This window comes from Eublepharis macularius, chromosome 7, assembly GCF_028583425.1.
Source record: "Eublepharis macularius isolate TG4126 chromosome 7, MPM_Emac_v1.0, whole genome shotgun sequence".
Taxonomy (NCBI): domain Eukaryota; kingdom Metazoa; phylum Chordata; class Lepidosauria; order Squamata; family Eublepharidae; genus Eublepharis; species Eublepharis macularius.
The window spans coordinates 69,059,371-69,076,080 of record NC_072796.1 but is presented as its reverse complement, the minus strand read 5'-3'; the positions used below and the strand labels follow the sequence as shown (position 1 = coordinate 69,076,080).

At 40.6% G+C, this 16,710-nt stretch overlaps 1 protein-coding gene across 1 annotated transcript in view; it reads left to right on the top strand.

The window, feature by feature from the left end:
- The first annotated feature begins 381 nt into the window (after nucleotides 1–381).
- ARHGAP28 (Rho GTPase activating protein 28) overlaps nucleotides 382–16,710 on the top strand; it is an 88,616-nt gene continuing 72,287 nt past the window's right edge. The window contains exon 1 of the mRNA XM_054984976.1: nucleotides 382–667. Coding sequence (XP_054840951.1) covers nucleotides 555–667 — 113 coding nt within the window. The 5' untranslated portion in view covers nucleotides 382–554. The remainder of the gene's footprint in view (nucleotides 668–16,710) is intronic.

The following is a 16,710-nucleotide window of genomic DNA, read 5'->3' as shown; positions in this document are numbered from 1 at the left end:
AAGAAACGTTATTTCAACTCTGCGTCTATGTTGTTTGCCTCTTCGCTGCCTGAAATGAAAAGGCTCGCACTGTGAAGCTGCCGCAGCTCCGCGACGTAAGTCCACTTTGGGCCATTTTTCTTTCGCCTCGAGGGCTTTACGCAGCCTTGTTCTCAGATTATCGCTGACCTTGGAGAAACGGCTTCATTTCCCTTTCCCTCCTTCCTTGCGGCACAAGAGAAATCCCTCGCCCTTGTCTTTGGAGGGGAGCCTAAGAAGCAGCTCTGCTGCGTCTGTGCACCGCGAAGGATTCCCCTCAGGTCCCTCCTTTCCTCAAAACATGGCTCGTCCTTTGACCGAGGCGTGTGCGAGGGGGGCGGTGTTTTTGAATGTATGCTAATTCCGCTCTTCTGGCTGGAGGAAGAGCTGGTTCTCGCCTGCCCGCAATCGGCAGCGAGCAGGCGAGGGGAAGCCCGGGGATCTTCACAGGCAAGACCATGCCTTTGCTTTTGTGACAGCCTCCTTAGACCCCACCGGCGGCGGGCAGCTGTGAGGGAAGACATGCGCCTCGAATAATGGAGATCAACGACTCGGGCAGCGTGGTGCTGACAGCCTACCATTCGTACGCTCCATCCCGAGCGGAGCAGAGCTTCGCGCCGGAGAGCCCCCCCAGCCGGTCGCCTCTCAGGTAAAGCTTCCGTGCCGGGCAGGCTCTTGTCTCAAGGGGCGCTCGCCTTCTGCACCTTGCCTGGTGACCGCTGCCATTTGTGTGCCGCTGCTGGGACGGCTCGAGGAACCATTGGGGGCACCCCCCCCCTTCCGCCAAGGAAAGGCTTTTGGCTGCTGGTGCGACAGTGGCTGGTGCCCTTGGCTAGACTGGGAGGGACGGGGGCGGAGGAGGCGCCGCAGAAGGGCTCAGTTTAAAGTCTCCTGAGAGCTGCGGATGAAGTTTGTTTGCTCACCAAGACTAGCTTCGAGATAACCTGCTAAGAAATAGTGGATAAGTGGGGGAAGGGGAGGAAAAGGCCATTTATTGACAAAGTACACACTTTTCCAAAGGTACACAGAGAGTCAGCTGGCTGTCAAGTCTTTTGACTTCAAAAATTATTATCCCTTCTCTCCAGACTTATAAAACATTATCTTGGGAGAGTGCCGTTGTTTACTATGCACACATTATTATTTAAGTTTCTAAGCCACCTCGTCACAAGTAGTTCACAATCATTAAACCAACAGCCATTACACTAAAATGAGATAAAATTCCCATTGAATCATAAAACATGCTCCTGGTCTTACCAGAGGTTACTTCCAAGAGGTTTAGTCCAAACATCAGCTTCCCCCGCAGGCAGAAGTTTCACAATATTAGTGTGCATCTTGTACACATTCCTTGCATTTGTCCCAGAGAAGTTTGCTGATAAAGGAAATTTTTGTGTGTGATATTGCTGGCAACACCTTGGGCTCAGTAAAGAACCTGATTTTAGCTGACTTCCTAAATCATCTGTTTCTGGAAGTTTATGGTATTATAAGAAGACAAGAGATTTTTCTGCCTTCTAAAAAAGTTCTCACGCATTTAAAGTAAAAGTTAAAATGTATTAAAACAGCCATTATTATTTCATAATAAACATTTTATTTTTGACTGAAGGTCAAAAAAGTCTAATTTGTATTTCTTTTGACTTGTTGGTTATTTTTCCTACATGTGATATATAAACATCATAAATATATTTTTGTGCTTAGTGTATGGGATGTATTCATGTGATACAGATTATTCACTTATATTGAGAGCTTCAGTAACAATAACTGCCTGTGTACACTTGTCATGTTATGGCTGAGCCATTTCATCTGACAACTATTGTCAGTCATGTGGTAGGCAGTAGGTTACCAAGTATATCCATTGTTGAGCCAGTGTGGTGTAGTGGTTAAAGTGCCTGGCTAGGATTTTGGAGACCCAAGTTCAAATTCCAGCACTGCCATGGAAACTTGTTGGGTGATCTTGGGCCAGTCACAGTTTCTACCTAACTTACCTGACATGGATGCTGTGATGGTAAAGTGGAGTAGAGGAGAACAGTGCCAGCTGTTTTGGAACCCCACTGGGAACAAATGTGGCGTATAAAAATAAGTAAATCACAGCACTACATATGACCAAAAAGAAGGTCTCTGGTGCCAGACAATCTGTGAGATCAGTTATTGTATGCAGAAAACTCAGAGTTTGGTGTTAGCTACCATGAAGAACAAGGTAACTCAGCTCTCATGTCATAATCATTATGTGGCTGCCCACCAAAATACATGCCTGTGATTATGGTATGAATGTATGAGAACCTATTTCAAATTTCACTTCTTTCATGGTCTTAGATAAGTCTCCTACAGAGCAATCCTAAACAGAGTTACTCCAGTCTAAGCCCATTGATTTCAGCTGCAAAATGGACGATTGATTTGTTGTAGTTATAGGTGTCTTGCATCCTAGTATTCATAAACAGATGATAGAAAGGTAGAATAAATTAAGAAATATTAAGCACTGAAAATGTAAAAATGGAATAGGAATGTTTGAAACAAATATACATCTAGTAAATAAATGCATGTATGAGTGCCAGAATGTGGAGACCTAGTGTTTAATAACTTCTAGCATAACCTGGATTCACTCAGAGCACCCTTGAGATGGTATCAAAGAACTAAAAACAACAGGAGAAAATTGGAAGCCACCAGAGAGAACAGAAGGCCCATGAGATCCCCATTCAAGATTTCAGTAATTGAGCTATGTATGCACTAACAGGGAAATGCATGGGCTCTAGTAGATTTGGATTATTGGAAACCAGTCTAATACTTCATTGCCCTGGACATTAAAATAAACTTTTGTTTTTCCGTCTTAAGGATCATATTCCCCTGCTTTGGAGTTAGACAAGGAGGAGAGGCTTCTGTAAACCCAAAGTATTATCAATGTTGCTGTATATTGTAATGCCAATCTTGATTGGCATTCATATAGCTGCAGCAGAGAAACTGCCGCCTCCACCCAGGTTACATATGAAACACCAGCTCATATAGGCAGCATCTTCTGAACAGGTGCACAGTAGAGCTGTACAGTGATGCTACAGGGTTGGATTAAGGGAAATGATAAGCACTGTGATATTTGGTTTTCCCTTTCTTGGCGATGGAACTTAGATTCTATAGGGGTAGACTGGGAGGAAAAAACAGCCCTAGAAAAGGGCCCCACTGCAGCCTACCCTGGCCCTACCTCCTTCTGATGCCTTCTTTCTGGTTTGTGTTCTTCATAGTCCAGGAGGAAAGGCTGGGCTGGTTCTTTCCCATACTACTCAGGGCAGGGAGGCTGGCACATTCTTCTGGGCTAGGTGTGGTTTTCCCTTGTGCTGCTCAGGGGATGGAGACCAGGCCTGGTGCAGTCTTCTCCCCATGTTGTGCAATGGTAGGGTAAGGGAGGCCAAGTTGGGCTCGGTGTGTCTTTCCTTGTATCTTGTAGGGCAGGGAAGCTGACCGCAGCTTGTCTTTCTCCCTGTACCATGTGGGAGGCTGGGCTGGAGCAGATGCATCTTTCTCTTGGCCAGGCGCATCCTTCTCTTTGCACCAAGGGTGGGGGAGGCCTAGCTTGTGGCATACTTCCCTGTGTTGGTGAGAGTTGCAGGCTTGTAGCAGATTGCACCTGTGTGTGGGATTTGGTTGGGGCTGATGTGGCCCCAGCAGCCAACTTTTCCCAGGGGCCATTCAGCCAATCCACTCTTGGATCCTGGAAGATACTAGATACTTGGTTTGTGTGAATATTAAAAGCATGGCCCGGTCATATTTAGCCCCTTGATTTCAGTTGTTCAGTTAAGAATCTGTTTAACTATCACATTGAAATCTAAGAGATTTAAAGATGCTCAGGTTTTTTTAGTTTTGATTTTTGGCTATTTTGTTATTTGGCTTGTTTCTCTAGCTATGAAGCAAATTTCATAATTTGTATTTATAGTTAACACGTAAGAAGAAAAGATAAGTATTTTAACTTTGGCCAGTTTGTGCCCTTAGTAATATAAAACTCACAATAATGCTTTGTGACTCAGTTATTAGTAAAACTAATATTTCAAGAAGGAACAGAAAGGAATTAAATTAAAGAGTAGCAAGTTTATGTTGATTTATAGATATATACTCATATGTTTCTGATAACTGCTTCAAAACTTGCTTAAATTTTTAATTCTTCCCAAATGTGTCAGGAACGAATCAAAATAAGACGTATGTTAGGTCTAAAATATGTTTGGTCTGAATACTTTTTTTAAAAAAACGAAGATGTCTCTGGATGATAACACATTTCAGAAGCTTTTAAACAATGTAAAATGCAAACATACAATTCAAGAATAATTCTGGAACTGATGTTACCCACTTCCTGCAGCTCTCTGGTTGCAACAGCTAGTTTTTGCCATGTAGGCAGTTAGAAACTCCATCTGTGTTTCCAAAACATGCTCTGGAAAGAGGTTGTATTACCTCAGCATGTGGCCTTTCAGAATGCAGAGTGCATAAAAGATAATGTAGTTGGTTGTTTTAGCAGAAGCTAGCAAAGTTTGTATTGGAATTTGTACATTTTTTCTTCTTAGAGTCTGTTATAATCTCTTGTTTCTGTTACAATTTGCCCTTTACGGATTTTGTGTCTTGTTGAACGATTTCACAATTGCTGCTGTATAATCATTTTTTGGTTCATGAAGACAGCAATTTACATGGTTTTCTACTTTTAAAGGATAGTAAAAAATCATACGTTTACTAACAGAAGACAGCAGGATCTTGGGGCCTCAGTCTCTTTTGACTAATTTAGTTTTGCAGGTGAATAACAACAACAACAACATTTGATTTATATACCACCCTTCAGGACAACAACACCCACTCAGACCAGTTTACAAAGTATGTTGTTATTATTCTCACAACAATCACCCTGTGAGGTGGGTGGGGCTGAGAGAGCTCTGGGAGAGCGGTAACTGAGCTGGTTTCAAGTAGAGGAGAGGGGAATCAAACCCGGTTCTCCAGATTAGAGTCCTGTTGCTCATAACCATTATACCAAACTGGCTCTCAGAGATTGTTGCCAATGCAAACAAAGAGAAGAAGCATGAGTATTTTGTTTTCTATAAGTTAATATGTTTTTGAAGTGTAGAAATTAAGGTTTTCAGTGTTAACCCAATCTCTTGCCAACATGAGTTTTTTATCAGAACTAAAGTGTAGCCTCAGCATTGTGTGTTTCTTTAATTGTTTAAACAAATAATTTAAATAGCTGAATAATAATTAAACTCGTTCCTTCCCATTGTGCAGATTCTCTAAGATACGGTCGCATTGGGTTTGCCAGCATTTGGGTAACACACTCTAGCTTCAAGCTTGACATAGCCACAGGCTTTGCCTTTCATCATGAAAAACATAATGATTCTCTCTTGTGCTGTGTTCTTCTAACCAGTGTCCAAATGGACTAGTAGTCTTGTAATGGGTAAAAAGTAAGGGGAAAATGCAGAGACCTTCAGAAAACTTTGCAAGCATAACAATCTGAACAAAAACAGAAGAAGGCAGATTATTCATGCATCAGTGCCTCTCCAACAACAGAATCTGGCAATTCAGAATGCCAAATAGAGGTAGTATGCTGGAAGCATTTTATTAATACCCCTAATAAAATTACTGCAAAATGTACATGAATGTGAAAGGAAGCAACTATTTCTCTTACTCGAACTCTCATTTTGTTTCCAAAACTAAAATAATGTAACAACAATATTGCACGTTTTACATACAAGTGATTAGATTCATTGTAGACTTATTTACAATTTCTTACTATTTCCCATAAAAACAAAACATTGACAGGCTTTCTTTTTACTAGAATTGAGGCCACTAATCTAACTGAAAAAGAGGCATGTAAGCTTATTCTCCCAAAATTTACTATAGCACAGATACATACTCTTCTAATTATACTCATTTCCACTAGTCAAGTGAGGCAGAAAACTTTCTGATACTATGTTTTCCCATGGAAAATGTTGTGCCCTTACATATGTAAATATATTACATATATGTGTTTATCTATTGGGGCTGTTGCGCTGCAAATCAATCCTGTTAAGCTAGATGTGGGATATGAAGCATGGACAAACCCCAGAATTTGTACATGGTCCAGCCTCAAACACAGTGTATTTGCTTTCTTTTGCTGACATTATTTACATTTTGCAAACAATATTTAAATTATTTATTTAAATTTGGATTGGAAATTTTTATGATTCAATTTTTACCAGAAACCCACATTACTGATTATAAGGATTTTAAGTTTTCTTCTCCAAAGGGTGAAAAGAAATATAACTTGGTATAGTATATCTCACAAGAAACAAAATTAGCAATAAAATACTGATTTCAATGTTTCTAGGGATCATACTTCATTGAGCATATAGTGTCACAAAACGCAAGCTACACAGTGACTATGATGAGTCACGTGCTAATCCTTGACATGCTACAAATCACCAACTGAAGTGCCAGATCTTAATGGGATACATAAAAAGTAGCACCTAAGGTATCTCCAACTGAAGAAATGCAGTACTGGAAATCTGGCATCACTTTTTTACTATTTTTTAAAAATGTGTTCAGATTAACTTATATTTTGTCATCATGCATTAGGTGAAAATAGTTTAGAGACTGCTGTGCCGTATGCCTTCCAATCCCACATTTACAGGTTGGGCAGAAAGAGTGGCAGGATTTCATGATCTAGAGAGCGCAAGTGTATTGGACTGATTATTTCACTGATTGAACTGGCCATGCCATTCAGATTTGTACACAAATGATGTCAAACTCCATCTGTAGAGGTGCAGTGTAAACAATCTTAGCTATTCTTGATGTTTATCTCATTGTACTATAAACTTCCTCAGGAGACAAGAACACAAAAAAAGTTTTTAGAACATCTTTCAAAAATATCTCGAAGTTTTCATCAGCACAGACAGATCAAAACAGAAAATAGAATTTGTGTGGATTCACTTGACAATGTAAAACACACAATTTAAATGAGAAAAAACTAAGAGTCCATATTTTTATATGGAAGGGAAAAGTATGACTAAGTTCATAGAGTAGAATTTAAAAGCAGGTTCTTAACATGACTTTTTAAAACTGATTCAAACAAACCATTATTAAACCATTCAGGAGGTAATGCTTATAAATAAACCAGACAATAGTAGACACACATTTTTCCTGTAGGCTCTAGAAACATCCAAATGTGTCTTTTGAGACTCGCACTGAGGAATGCAGTATTTATAGTCTTCATAGAATTTCATGTTATGGTTGAAACTGGAGTTGGCTTCTCTGGTTTCTTTAGCATGGTGCCCCTGCTGATTTCCCTGGTGCCTCCCTCTGCAGAGTTTATGGAAAACATCTGGCACTGTCTTTTTGATCGGGTTCTTTGGTTCAACATTTGGCCAGCTGCCTTTCATTCATTTTAACAATGTCACTTATTGCATACAGATTAAATGATGCCTGATGTTGCCTGCAAAAAGATGTTAGCTGTCTCTGAGTACCTTAAGTCAGACAGTTTGACTCCAAATAAAAGTAAATATCATTCATTTGCACAGGACTGTATTTTCATATAAGAGTGCTTAGGGTCACACAGTTTAAGATAGTTTATTCCAAGTTGTCATATATAGTAAAGAGTTAAGAAGATAGGAGAATTTCCTTTCAGCCACAGAGCTCCTTTAAGGATGTAAATGAACTTCCTAGAGAGTTAACTTTTCATTTTTATTTATACTAGAACTGTCTTAAGATGTTGTCATAAGTTTCTTTTGATAGTGAATTATGGCAGATTTGTACTATTTGAGGATGGTTGCATTGTCTCGCACAGGCTGATATTTTTTCATTTTCTCTGTTGTAAATTTTTGTGAGCAGAGGAATGGAATAAGAGACGACAGCTGGAAAACAGCAAAAGAATAGATGACATTGCAATGAGCATATATGACTCTATACCTAAGCTGCTTAAAATACATTCCTGTCGTTGACCAGGGCACTGTTTTATTTTCTCCTCCATTACCAGTGGTGGTGATTCAAAACATCAATAATAAGACAGATAAGGCAGAGGCTGAAAATGGTGGAATGACAACTGCTAGATTGGAACTGACTTTATTTTTTTTTAAATATGTAATCCTGTAACTATTTTTAGAGAGATGTTAATGTTCTGAAGAAGTTGTATTAGTAACACTGCAAGAGAGATACCATAGCTCTAAATACCAGACAACTTTTTAGAAACAAATGATTTTACAGTTACTTGCTCTGTGCCAAATTGCTGAAGCTGTGAAAATGCCAATTTTATTGCCCCATCTGAATATTAATATTTTGAATGAAAAGCTATTTTTTCTAGGTTCACTTACATCTGGAATTTGCTTCCCTTCCTTGATTTCACATACTCTGTTCACTTTCTCAATACTTGTAAAACCAGTTCTTCTGTTCTATGAAGACATCTAAAAATGCCATGTTATAGCAGTCACATTTAAGTGATGGAAAGAAGAGTTAACAAATTTAACACACTTGGATATTAGATAATTAAATAGACAAAATTAATAGACTAAAGATGAAGCCAAGTTCTGAACTATGAAATGTATAGAAATCTTTCCTCATGAGTCATAGTGATCTTTTTGATGTTTTTTTCTTTTCTATAGCTATTTTCTTTCTTTAATCAAAACTGTAGAGGAAATTAACTTGTGAAAACTAAGTGTGAAGTTAATGCAGGGAAATGTAGAGGAAATTAACTCTCACAGAGATCTTATAAAGCCCAGGAAATATAACATTAACTCAAAGGACATTTCCTATACATAATTTTGTTTGCCCTGGCCATACTAATTAAGTGAAGATTACACTTCCATCCCCTGTGTTTTTAAATACAACGCACTGGGCTTGTTTTTGGAAAAACTAAGGAATTGTGACGGAACAATCAGGGACCTATGAGAAACTCACAAGGAAATTCCCCCACTTGTCCCTCCTTTCTCCTCTGGCTTCTGACACACACACAGAGCCACCTTTCTTTACCCTTTCCTCCTATTGCCACCTCTTCCTTCCATCTTTTTCCTTCCATGCCATGCCCTTCTCTGATTTTTCTGTCAACATTTGGCCCCACCTCCCTCTTGCCTTCCCATTGCCTCTTCTTTCCTCAGTCTGACCTCTCCACCACCCACTATTCTCACTGTTCTGCCTGCCCCTCAGCCCCTCCTTGCCATGCTGCCAATCAACCCACTCCTTTCCTTGTCACTTTGCCTGCCCCCTTTTACTGCTCAGCCAACAACCAAATCCTCTCCTTACTGTAATGCCTAATTAACACCCTTGCCATGCTGTTCCCCATCCCTCTCATTCTTACTCTGCCTGCCCACCGCACCCTCTTTGACACTCTGCCTAATCACCCCCCTTCACCGCTTGGCCTGTCCACCCCTCTTCTAACCAGTGTGACTAACTATTCACCCTTCTTGCAGTGGATCCTGTACAGTCAGGCAACCATCCTTGCCTGCTCCACATCACTTCCTCCTTTGCCCCATGGCCATCATAGTGGCACAGATCTCTCTCTGCAGAGGTGCTTGGCATTGCAGCTCAACTTACAGCTCACTCACGTATGAGATTTCTGGTGGTGGAGGAGGGAGAAATGGCAATGCTGCCTCTTCTGTGCCCAACCCAGCCAATGCTTGGCTTTCAGTTTCACAGTGAGTGGCTTTCCCCCCTTCCTTAGAGAAAGAGAGAGAGAGGGAGGCAGCAGTGGCAGCTCCAACGTAAGTGTTTATTTTGGGTGATTCACCGCTTCTTCCTTTTCCCCAGATTTCTAATTTTCCTGCAAACCTAGAGTGGGGGAAGGGGGGTATCCCCTCAAGTTTGCAAGAAAATGCCTGCAGTCTGTGCATGGCCCTGGTCCTTGAATTTAAGCATCTGCAGATATGGCCATGTTGAGAATTAGATATGCTGATATAGAATTCAGAATGTTGCCCTTAAGTGAAATTTCTTATCGTATCATTTTTTCCCTTTCCTGGGCATGTGCTAACATAATAAATGATTGTGTGGAAATGATAGAAAGCTTGGCTAGAAACAAATAGTCAAACTATTCATGATGATTACATTGTAGCTGATGATGATCCAGATCCTGCCTTGCTCAACATACAAACATTACAAGATTTATAATGAATAAGAAAACTGTATCTGAGATAAATTCACGTTTATTTTTTCAGCCGGAAAGCAGCAGAACTGCATTCCGGCACCTCTTCAAAATACCCACGTGACCGGTGGGTATTCAGCTGTTTTGGCCATTTTGGGCCTGTTTTGGCCCCAAATGGCCAAAATGGATGAGGCTGCTGCTGGGTGGGGGAGAGTTCTCCTGCATGCAAGTGACCCATTTCAGGCCATTTTGGGCCCAATTTGGCCCAATTTGGACATGAAACAGCCAGGATCGGACTGCTGCCAGGAGAGGGAGGTTTTCCCTGTGTTGCAGCGGCTCGTTCCAGGCCAATTCGGGCCCAATCCTGGTTGTTTTGGCCATTTTGACCCCAAATGGCCAAAATGGGCCCGAAATAACCATGATCGGGCCACTGCTTGGTGGGGAGGGTCCTCCCACATGGCAGCAGACTATTCCAGGCCAATTCAGGCCTGATCCCGGCCATTTGGGGTCCATTTTGGCCCAATTCGGCCCAATTCAAGCCTGAAACGGACAGGATCGGGCCGCTGCTGGGCAGGGGAGTGCTCTCCTATGCAGCAGCAGTGCGTTCCAAGCCAATTTGGACCCGAATCGGGCCCCCTGTGGAGAATAGGAGCACTCCCAGGGTGACCATGGCCTGTTGATGATGTCACTTTCCATTCCAGGCCAATTTGGACCCAATCTGGGCTGTTTTTGGCCCGTTGCAGCTGTTTTTGGCCCATTTCGGCCCAATTTGGGCCCGAACCTGTCCCCCACATGGCAGTGGCCCCTTGCAGATGAATTTGGCTTGATTTGGCCCAATTTGGGCCTGAAACAACCAGGATTGGGCTGCTGCTTGGAAGGGGAGTGCTCTCCCGCATGGCAGTGGTGTGTTCCAGGCCTATTTGGGCCAGAATCAGCCCCCCTGTGGACTGCGGGAGCACTCTCGGGGCAGCCACAGCCTGCGTGATAACATCGCTTCCCAGAAGTGATGTCATCACACAGTCTCAGCATGTGTTTGGGTCCGGTACTTTTTAACTTGTTCATTCATGATTTGGAGTTGGGAGTAAGCTGTAAGTGGCTAAGTTTGCTGAGTGGGTACCCCACTGCTTACCACCCTCCACTGTGAATATTGCCCATTTAAACTCACTCTGTTTCCTGTTCATTAGCCAGTTTTTGATCCACGAGAGGACTTGTCCTTTTACCCCATGTCTATTGAGCTTACTTAGCAGCCTTTGATCAGGAACTTTATCAAAAGCTTTCTGGAAGTCCAGGTAGACAACATCAATTGGTTCCCCCTTGTCCACATATTTGCTCACTCTCTCAAAGAACTCTAACAGGTTCGTGAGACAAGATCTTCCCTTACAGAACCCATGCTGAGTCTTCCTCAATAGCTTTTGTTCATCAATGTGATTACTAATTCTTTCTTTAATAACATTTTCCACCAACTTACCAGGTATTGACATTAGACTGACTGGCCTGTAATTTCCCAGAAATCTCTTCAATAAATGTAACATTTCAAAATTTACTTCATCAGTTTTCGGCATCAACACACTTCGCTTTATACAAACACCTTTGTGATGCTCGGGTACTATGCCATTATACTACAAAACCAACTTTAAAAAAAACCCCACAAACCGAAAAATGTTACATACCCATAAGTATTATAACTGGAATTAAAGCAGTTAAATACCGTAGCGAAGCACGGGCATTAAGCTAGTATTTAATACAGTTATGCTGCACAGGTGTCAGAGGGATACATTTTTACAACTCTCTGCTCTCCGAACAGGTCAGCATCCTAGGCAACATGCTAACATCAGCTTAAGAGTCAAAAATAGTTCAGTAGCAAAATGATGCACTCTCAGCTTGCACAGGAAGGTGTTATGAAGTTTTTTTAGCTATTAGATGTTTGTGTGCTGAAGTGGACATTTATCCAGATTTTTGCAGGGTGGATAGAGGGCGTTTCCCACTTTAGAGCTATTTTGCCAACCACAAGGTTATCACCCTTAAGCAAAGTTATATTTCTTTATTATATGAGAACAGGATATTGTGCTATTTTAATTGAAAAAGGACCTAACAGGAATATCATGCAAATAACCAAATATGGAGCATATTTTGATCAGTTCTTGGGAAAGGTCTGTGTTGTAAGGCAATGAGAAAATCTATTTTTGCTGAATATATTCAAATGAGTAAGGGCAAAAAATAATCAGAGTTAAATTCAATGTACTCGTTACTTTAAATACTTAAGCTAGGGTCTTCAATATTGGAATTAGGGTACTAGGAAATCAAGTATAAACTGTCCATTGATTTCAATGGGAAGTACATTTCTAGGTATAACTTTACCCCAATCTGCCCAACTGGGATGTGAGTCAAAATTTGGGTGTTGATTTTCAGATTAATTTCCCTTAATTTCTCATATTCGCACTGAAACCTGTGTATTGAACATACAAACTCACAAATGCTCATATAAAATACCAGTTTAGCTGTCAGGTTACACCTGTTGTACTCCTGATTCATTGACTGCAGGGTAGATATTATTATTATTATTATTATTACTACTACTACTACTACTACTACTACTACTACTACTACTACTACTACTACTACATTCCGCTCTCCCCACTTACACAGGCTCAGAGCAGATAAACAACAGTAAAAAATCATATTTAAACTATAAATAAAACAAATATACATACATACATACATATTGTAACATCTCCCTTTGAAACTCTAATGAACATCTGTTTGGAACTTTTATTACCAACTGCTTACCAAAAAATTTACAACATATATGAAATATACATGCTTCTTTTTAGTGGTGGTGGAAAGTGCCATGAGGCTGCATCCATCTTATGGCAAACCCTGCTGGGGTTTTCAAGGCAAGAGACAAACAGGTGGTTTGCCATTGCTTGCCTCTGCATAGCAGCCCTGGCCTTCCTTGTTGGTCTCCCATCCAATTACTAACCAAGGCCAACTGTGCTTAGTTTCTGCGATCTGACAAACTCAAACTAGCCTGGGCTATCTAGGATGCTATAAACTTTGCTGTGAAACTTACCATATTCCGTGGGACTGATTAAGGTGAGCTGATCCCACTTTATGAACCGTTTGGTGGCTGTGCAGTAGGTATTTTGGTCTTTACTGTTTGGTTGGCTTCTTGGCATAATTACTCAGCATCCTGGTGAACTGCATCCTTCCAAATTTGGAAGGGAAATTATCTGAAGTGGAGCCCTGAAGCACCATGGATATGCAAATTCCAGTGTGTGCTGAACTAGAAGTTGGGAAAAAATGTTTTTGGCTGTCTCCAGTAGCATTGGCAAGGCAGCAGTGTGCGTAACTGTATGCAGACATACAGTTGTCTTTCCTTCATTTTTAAACCAGGAGAGTGTTTACTAAATCCTTTCTTTGGTACTAGTGAGATGGGGGAGGCAACAGGTGCCACCTCTGGCTGTACGCATGCAACAAACTTGTGCCCTAGAATTCAAGTGAAGAGAGCTTCATGACATTTCAGACAGCTTCTATAACACGTACTATGGCTGCACCAAGGTCAACATTCTGAAGCACGAAAATGTAGCAGATTGGCATTTCTGACTGACAGAGGGTATGACCTGGTAAAGAGATGCTATTGCTGACTGGTGACATGGGAAAAATACAACTCTCATGGTCCTTTGTGAAACTGTGCGTACATTACACAGTGTACATGCACAAAATCTAGTTGTGTATGTGTATGCTGTTGTGTTTGGCATGCATCTGCCCAGAGAACTCCAATGAATGGCTCAGCAAACATGCAATCCAATCATCAATCAATTGGAGTGATATGTGTGACTAACAATTGTGACATAACTCTGAATCCATAGGAGTTAGAGAACAGGTTTTGTTCAAACCCCTTATTTTAAACATGGCACAATAAAAAAAATCTCTATTTTTAAATTACAGAGCAAAAATATTACCAGGTTTATTTTGCACTTGTGTGCTCTGATCTGTATTTCATCAAAATTAGCTTTTTCCCTCTGTTATGAGATCTTGGTATTTGTGGTTACTTTGCATATATAATTTTAGAACAAGGCTTTATGAAACATGGCCAAAGTTAAATGCATTGTAATGATAAAGCAGAAAAATATATTAAACCAATATAGGCTATAAAATGAGCACAGTCAGTCACAGCCAAATCTGAAATGAATTGTCTACTGTTGGGATTTTGTACTGTTCATATGCCCCCCCCCCGCCCTCAGAATTGTCCCTAGGGAGGCATCTTTTTTTTAAATTAATTATTTTATTATTAACCTAGGGAGGCATCTTTAGTGGGCCTTCTCCTTGAGATATTAATCTTCCTTCCCCAGCGTCTTCATTCATTCTCTTGCACCACTAGTAGAGGTGAATCACCAAACTGGGAAATCCCATGCATATTTAAAACCAATTGCTGCTGGAGGTTAGCAACCCTCTAGGGTTGCTAACCTCCAGGTGAGGCCTGGACATATCCTGGAATTACAACTGATCTCCAGACAACAGAGATTCCCCACCCCCACCCCAGAGGAAACGGCTGATTTGGAAGGAAGACTCAATGGCATTATAATCTGCTCAGCTCCAGCCCCTCCTCAAATCTGCCCTCCCGAGTCTCCACTCCCAAAATCTTCAGGTATTTCCCAACACAGAGATGACAACTCTAGTCTCCGCCTCCCAATCCAGCATATAGTTACAGCCACGGAGTCAAAAGAGATCTAATGTTCAAATAACTATGAAGAATCTCCTTGTTTGGATTTTTACCTATCTTTATAAAGAAAAGAGAAGGGTTTAGAAGCAGTTAGGGAAGAAAATCAGGTCAAATCCTGATCTTCTACAAAGAGAAATTCTGGAGCAGAGATGTTAAATTTTCAGAAATGTCGAAGCCAAGGGGTTAGATCCAGATTAACATTTCCTGGGACAAATATTTTTGGTCAAACCTATTCTTAATTTCTTGTACATTTATTCTACTACTTTAACAATGTAATTTAGCATATACGATTGCATAATTTGGCATATTTCTGATATTTGAAAGTATAAATGCCTTGCAATGCCATTATAAGCAGAGTTGTACCCTCCCAGATCCCTTGAGGGCTTAGAAGGGTGTAATTCTGTTTAGGAGTTTTATATAAGCAAAATTGTAAATATACCTAATAACATAAATCTTGCAAACTGTTAAACCTTTTGCTACCTTACCACGTCTTGGTTGTTGCCACCTGAGAGGCAGGGAAAAAATATCAAAAAACCAAACTTTGTAGTAAAAACTAACTTTATAGTAAACAAAAGGATGTGTATTATTTGGACAGAAAACAAACTCATACACTTATGGTAAAACTAGAAGAATTTTGGAGACCAAATTAAGCTTTATAACTGTAAACACTGAACTCTTTAATAATCATTAGGGTTGCCAAGCCCCTATACTTTCCTAGTGGGAGAGGAGACCCAGTAATCATTGGGATGATCTTCCTTGCTTCACATGTGCGCGCTCCCAGAGCCTACGTGGTGATGTCATTCCTTGAAGTGACATCATTGTGTTGGCCACCAGAGTTTGCTCATGTTTTGCATGGGGCCAATTTTTGCTAAAATTTTTGCTAAAATTCGCCTTGCACCAAAGGCAGGAGCACTGTTGCAGCCAGCACAATGACATCACTTCTAGAAGTGATGTTGTCATGACTGCTGGGAGATCATGTGCCACGTGTGTTTTTGTGATGCCTGCCAGGGGCAGGCAATTGCGAGGCAGCTTGAAACCTCCCACTCGTCACCAGAGGCTGGTGGACAGTTAGGCAAACTGCCAGGAGATTGCTCACCACTGGTGGGCACCTGGGATCCCTAATAATCATACATAAGAATACATGTATAAAATAAATTGTGGACAAAATTATTGTCTCATTTAAATGATATCCATGAAAATACTGTTTTATATCTACATAGGAAATATTTTCAGAAGTTGTAATATCTCTTAGATGAAAACACATTACACATTTTGAGTAAGTAAAACCTTGATTCCAAAAGAGAGAAAAATATTTCGTTGAAATTGTTTTAATTACTCCCCCAAAATGCTTGCCCCAGATTCCCCTCAAATAACTATGTATTATGCATATATGCAGCATCTTAACTAAAGAAAAAAATCAAACCATATTTAATATATAACCAGTTTGAAGATCCAGGATGACACTGGGATCCCCAGATTTTTCCTCTGATCCCAAAAGATATATTTCCATGACCCAGAAGCCCATTGTATTCACAGAACACCAGTGGAATGCCTGTTTTTACTTATTATCAATGGCTAAGGGGCAGAACAAATTACAGTTCCATAGTTCCAACTACAACTGAGTTTGAAATACTGTGTATCGTTACCTAATCTCAGAAAGGATGTAGACTTGGAAAAAGTTTAGAAAATGAGCAAAGCTTTGTGCTCTTACTTCTTTGATCAAATCTCATCGACTATATTAAAGCTATATGATACCTTATTTATCAGCATACTGACAAATACACTAAGGCAAAAATTATGTTAAAGTATCTCCCTTTCCCCTGCTCTGTTCTCTCTTTTCCACCCACCCACCAACTTACCTTTAGCTGCCTACCCCCATTCCGCTTTCCCTCCTTTCCTCTCCCTGGCAGCCTCT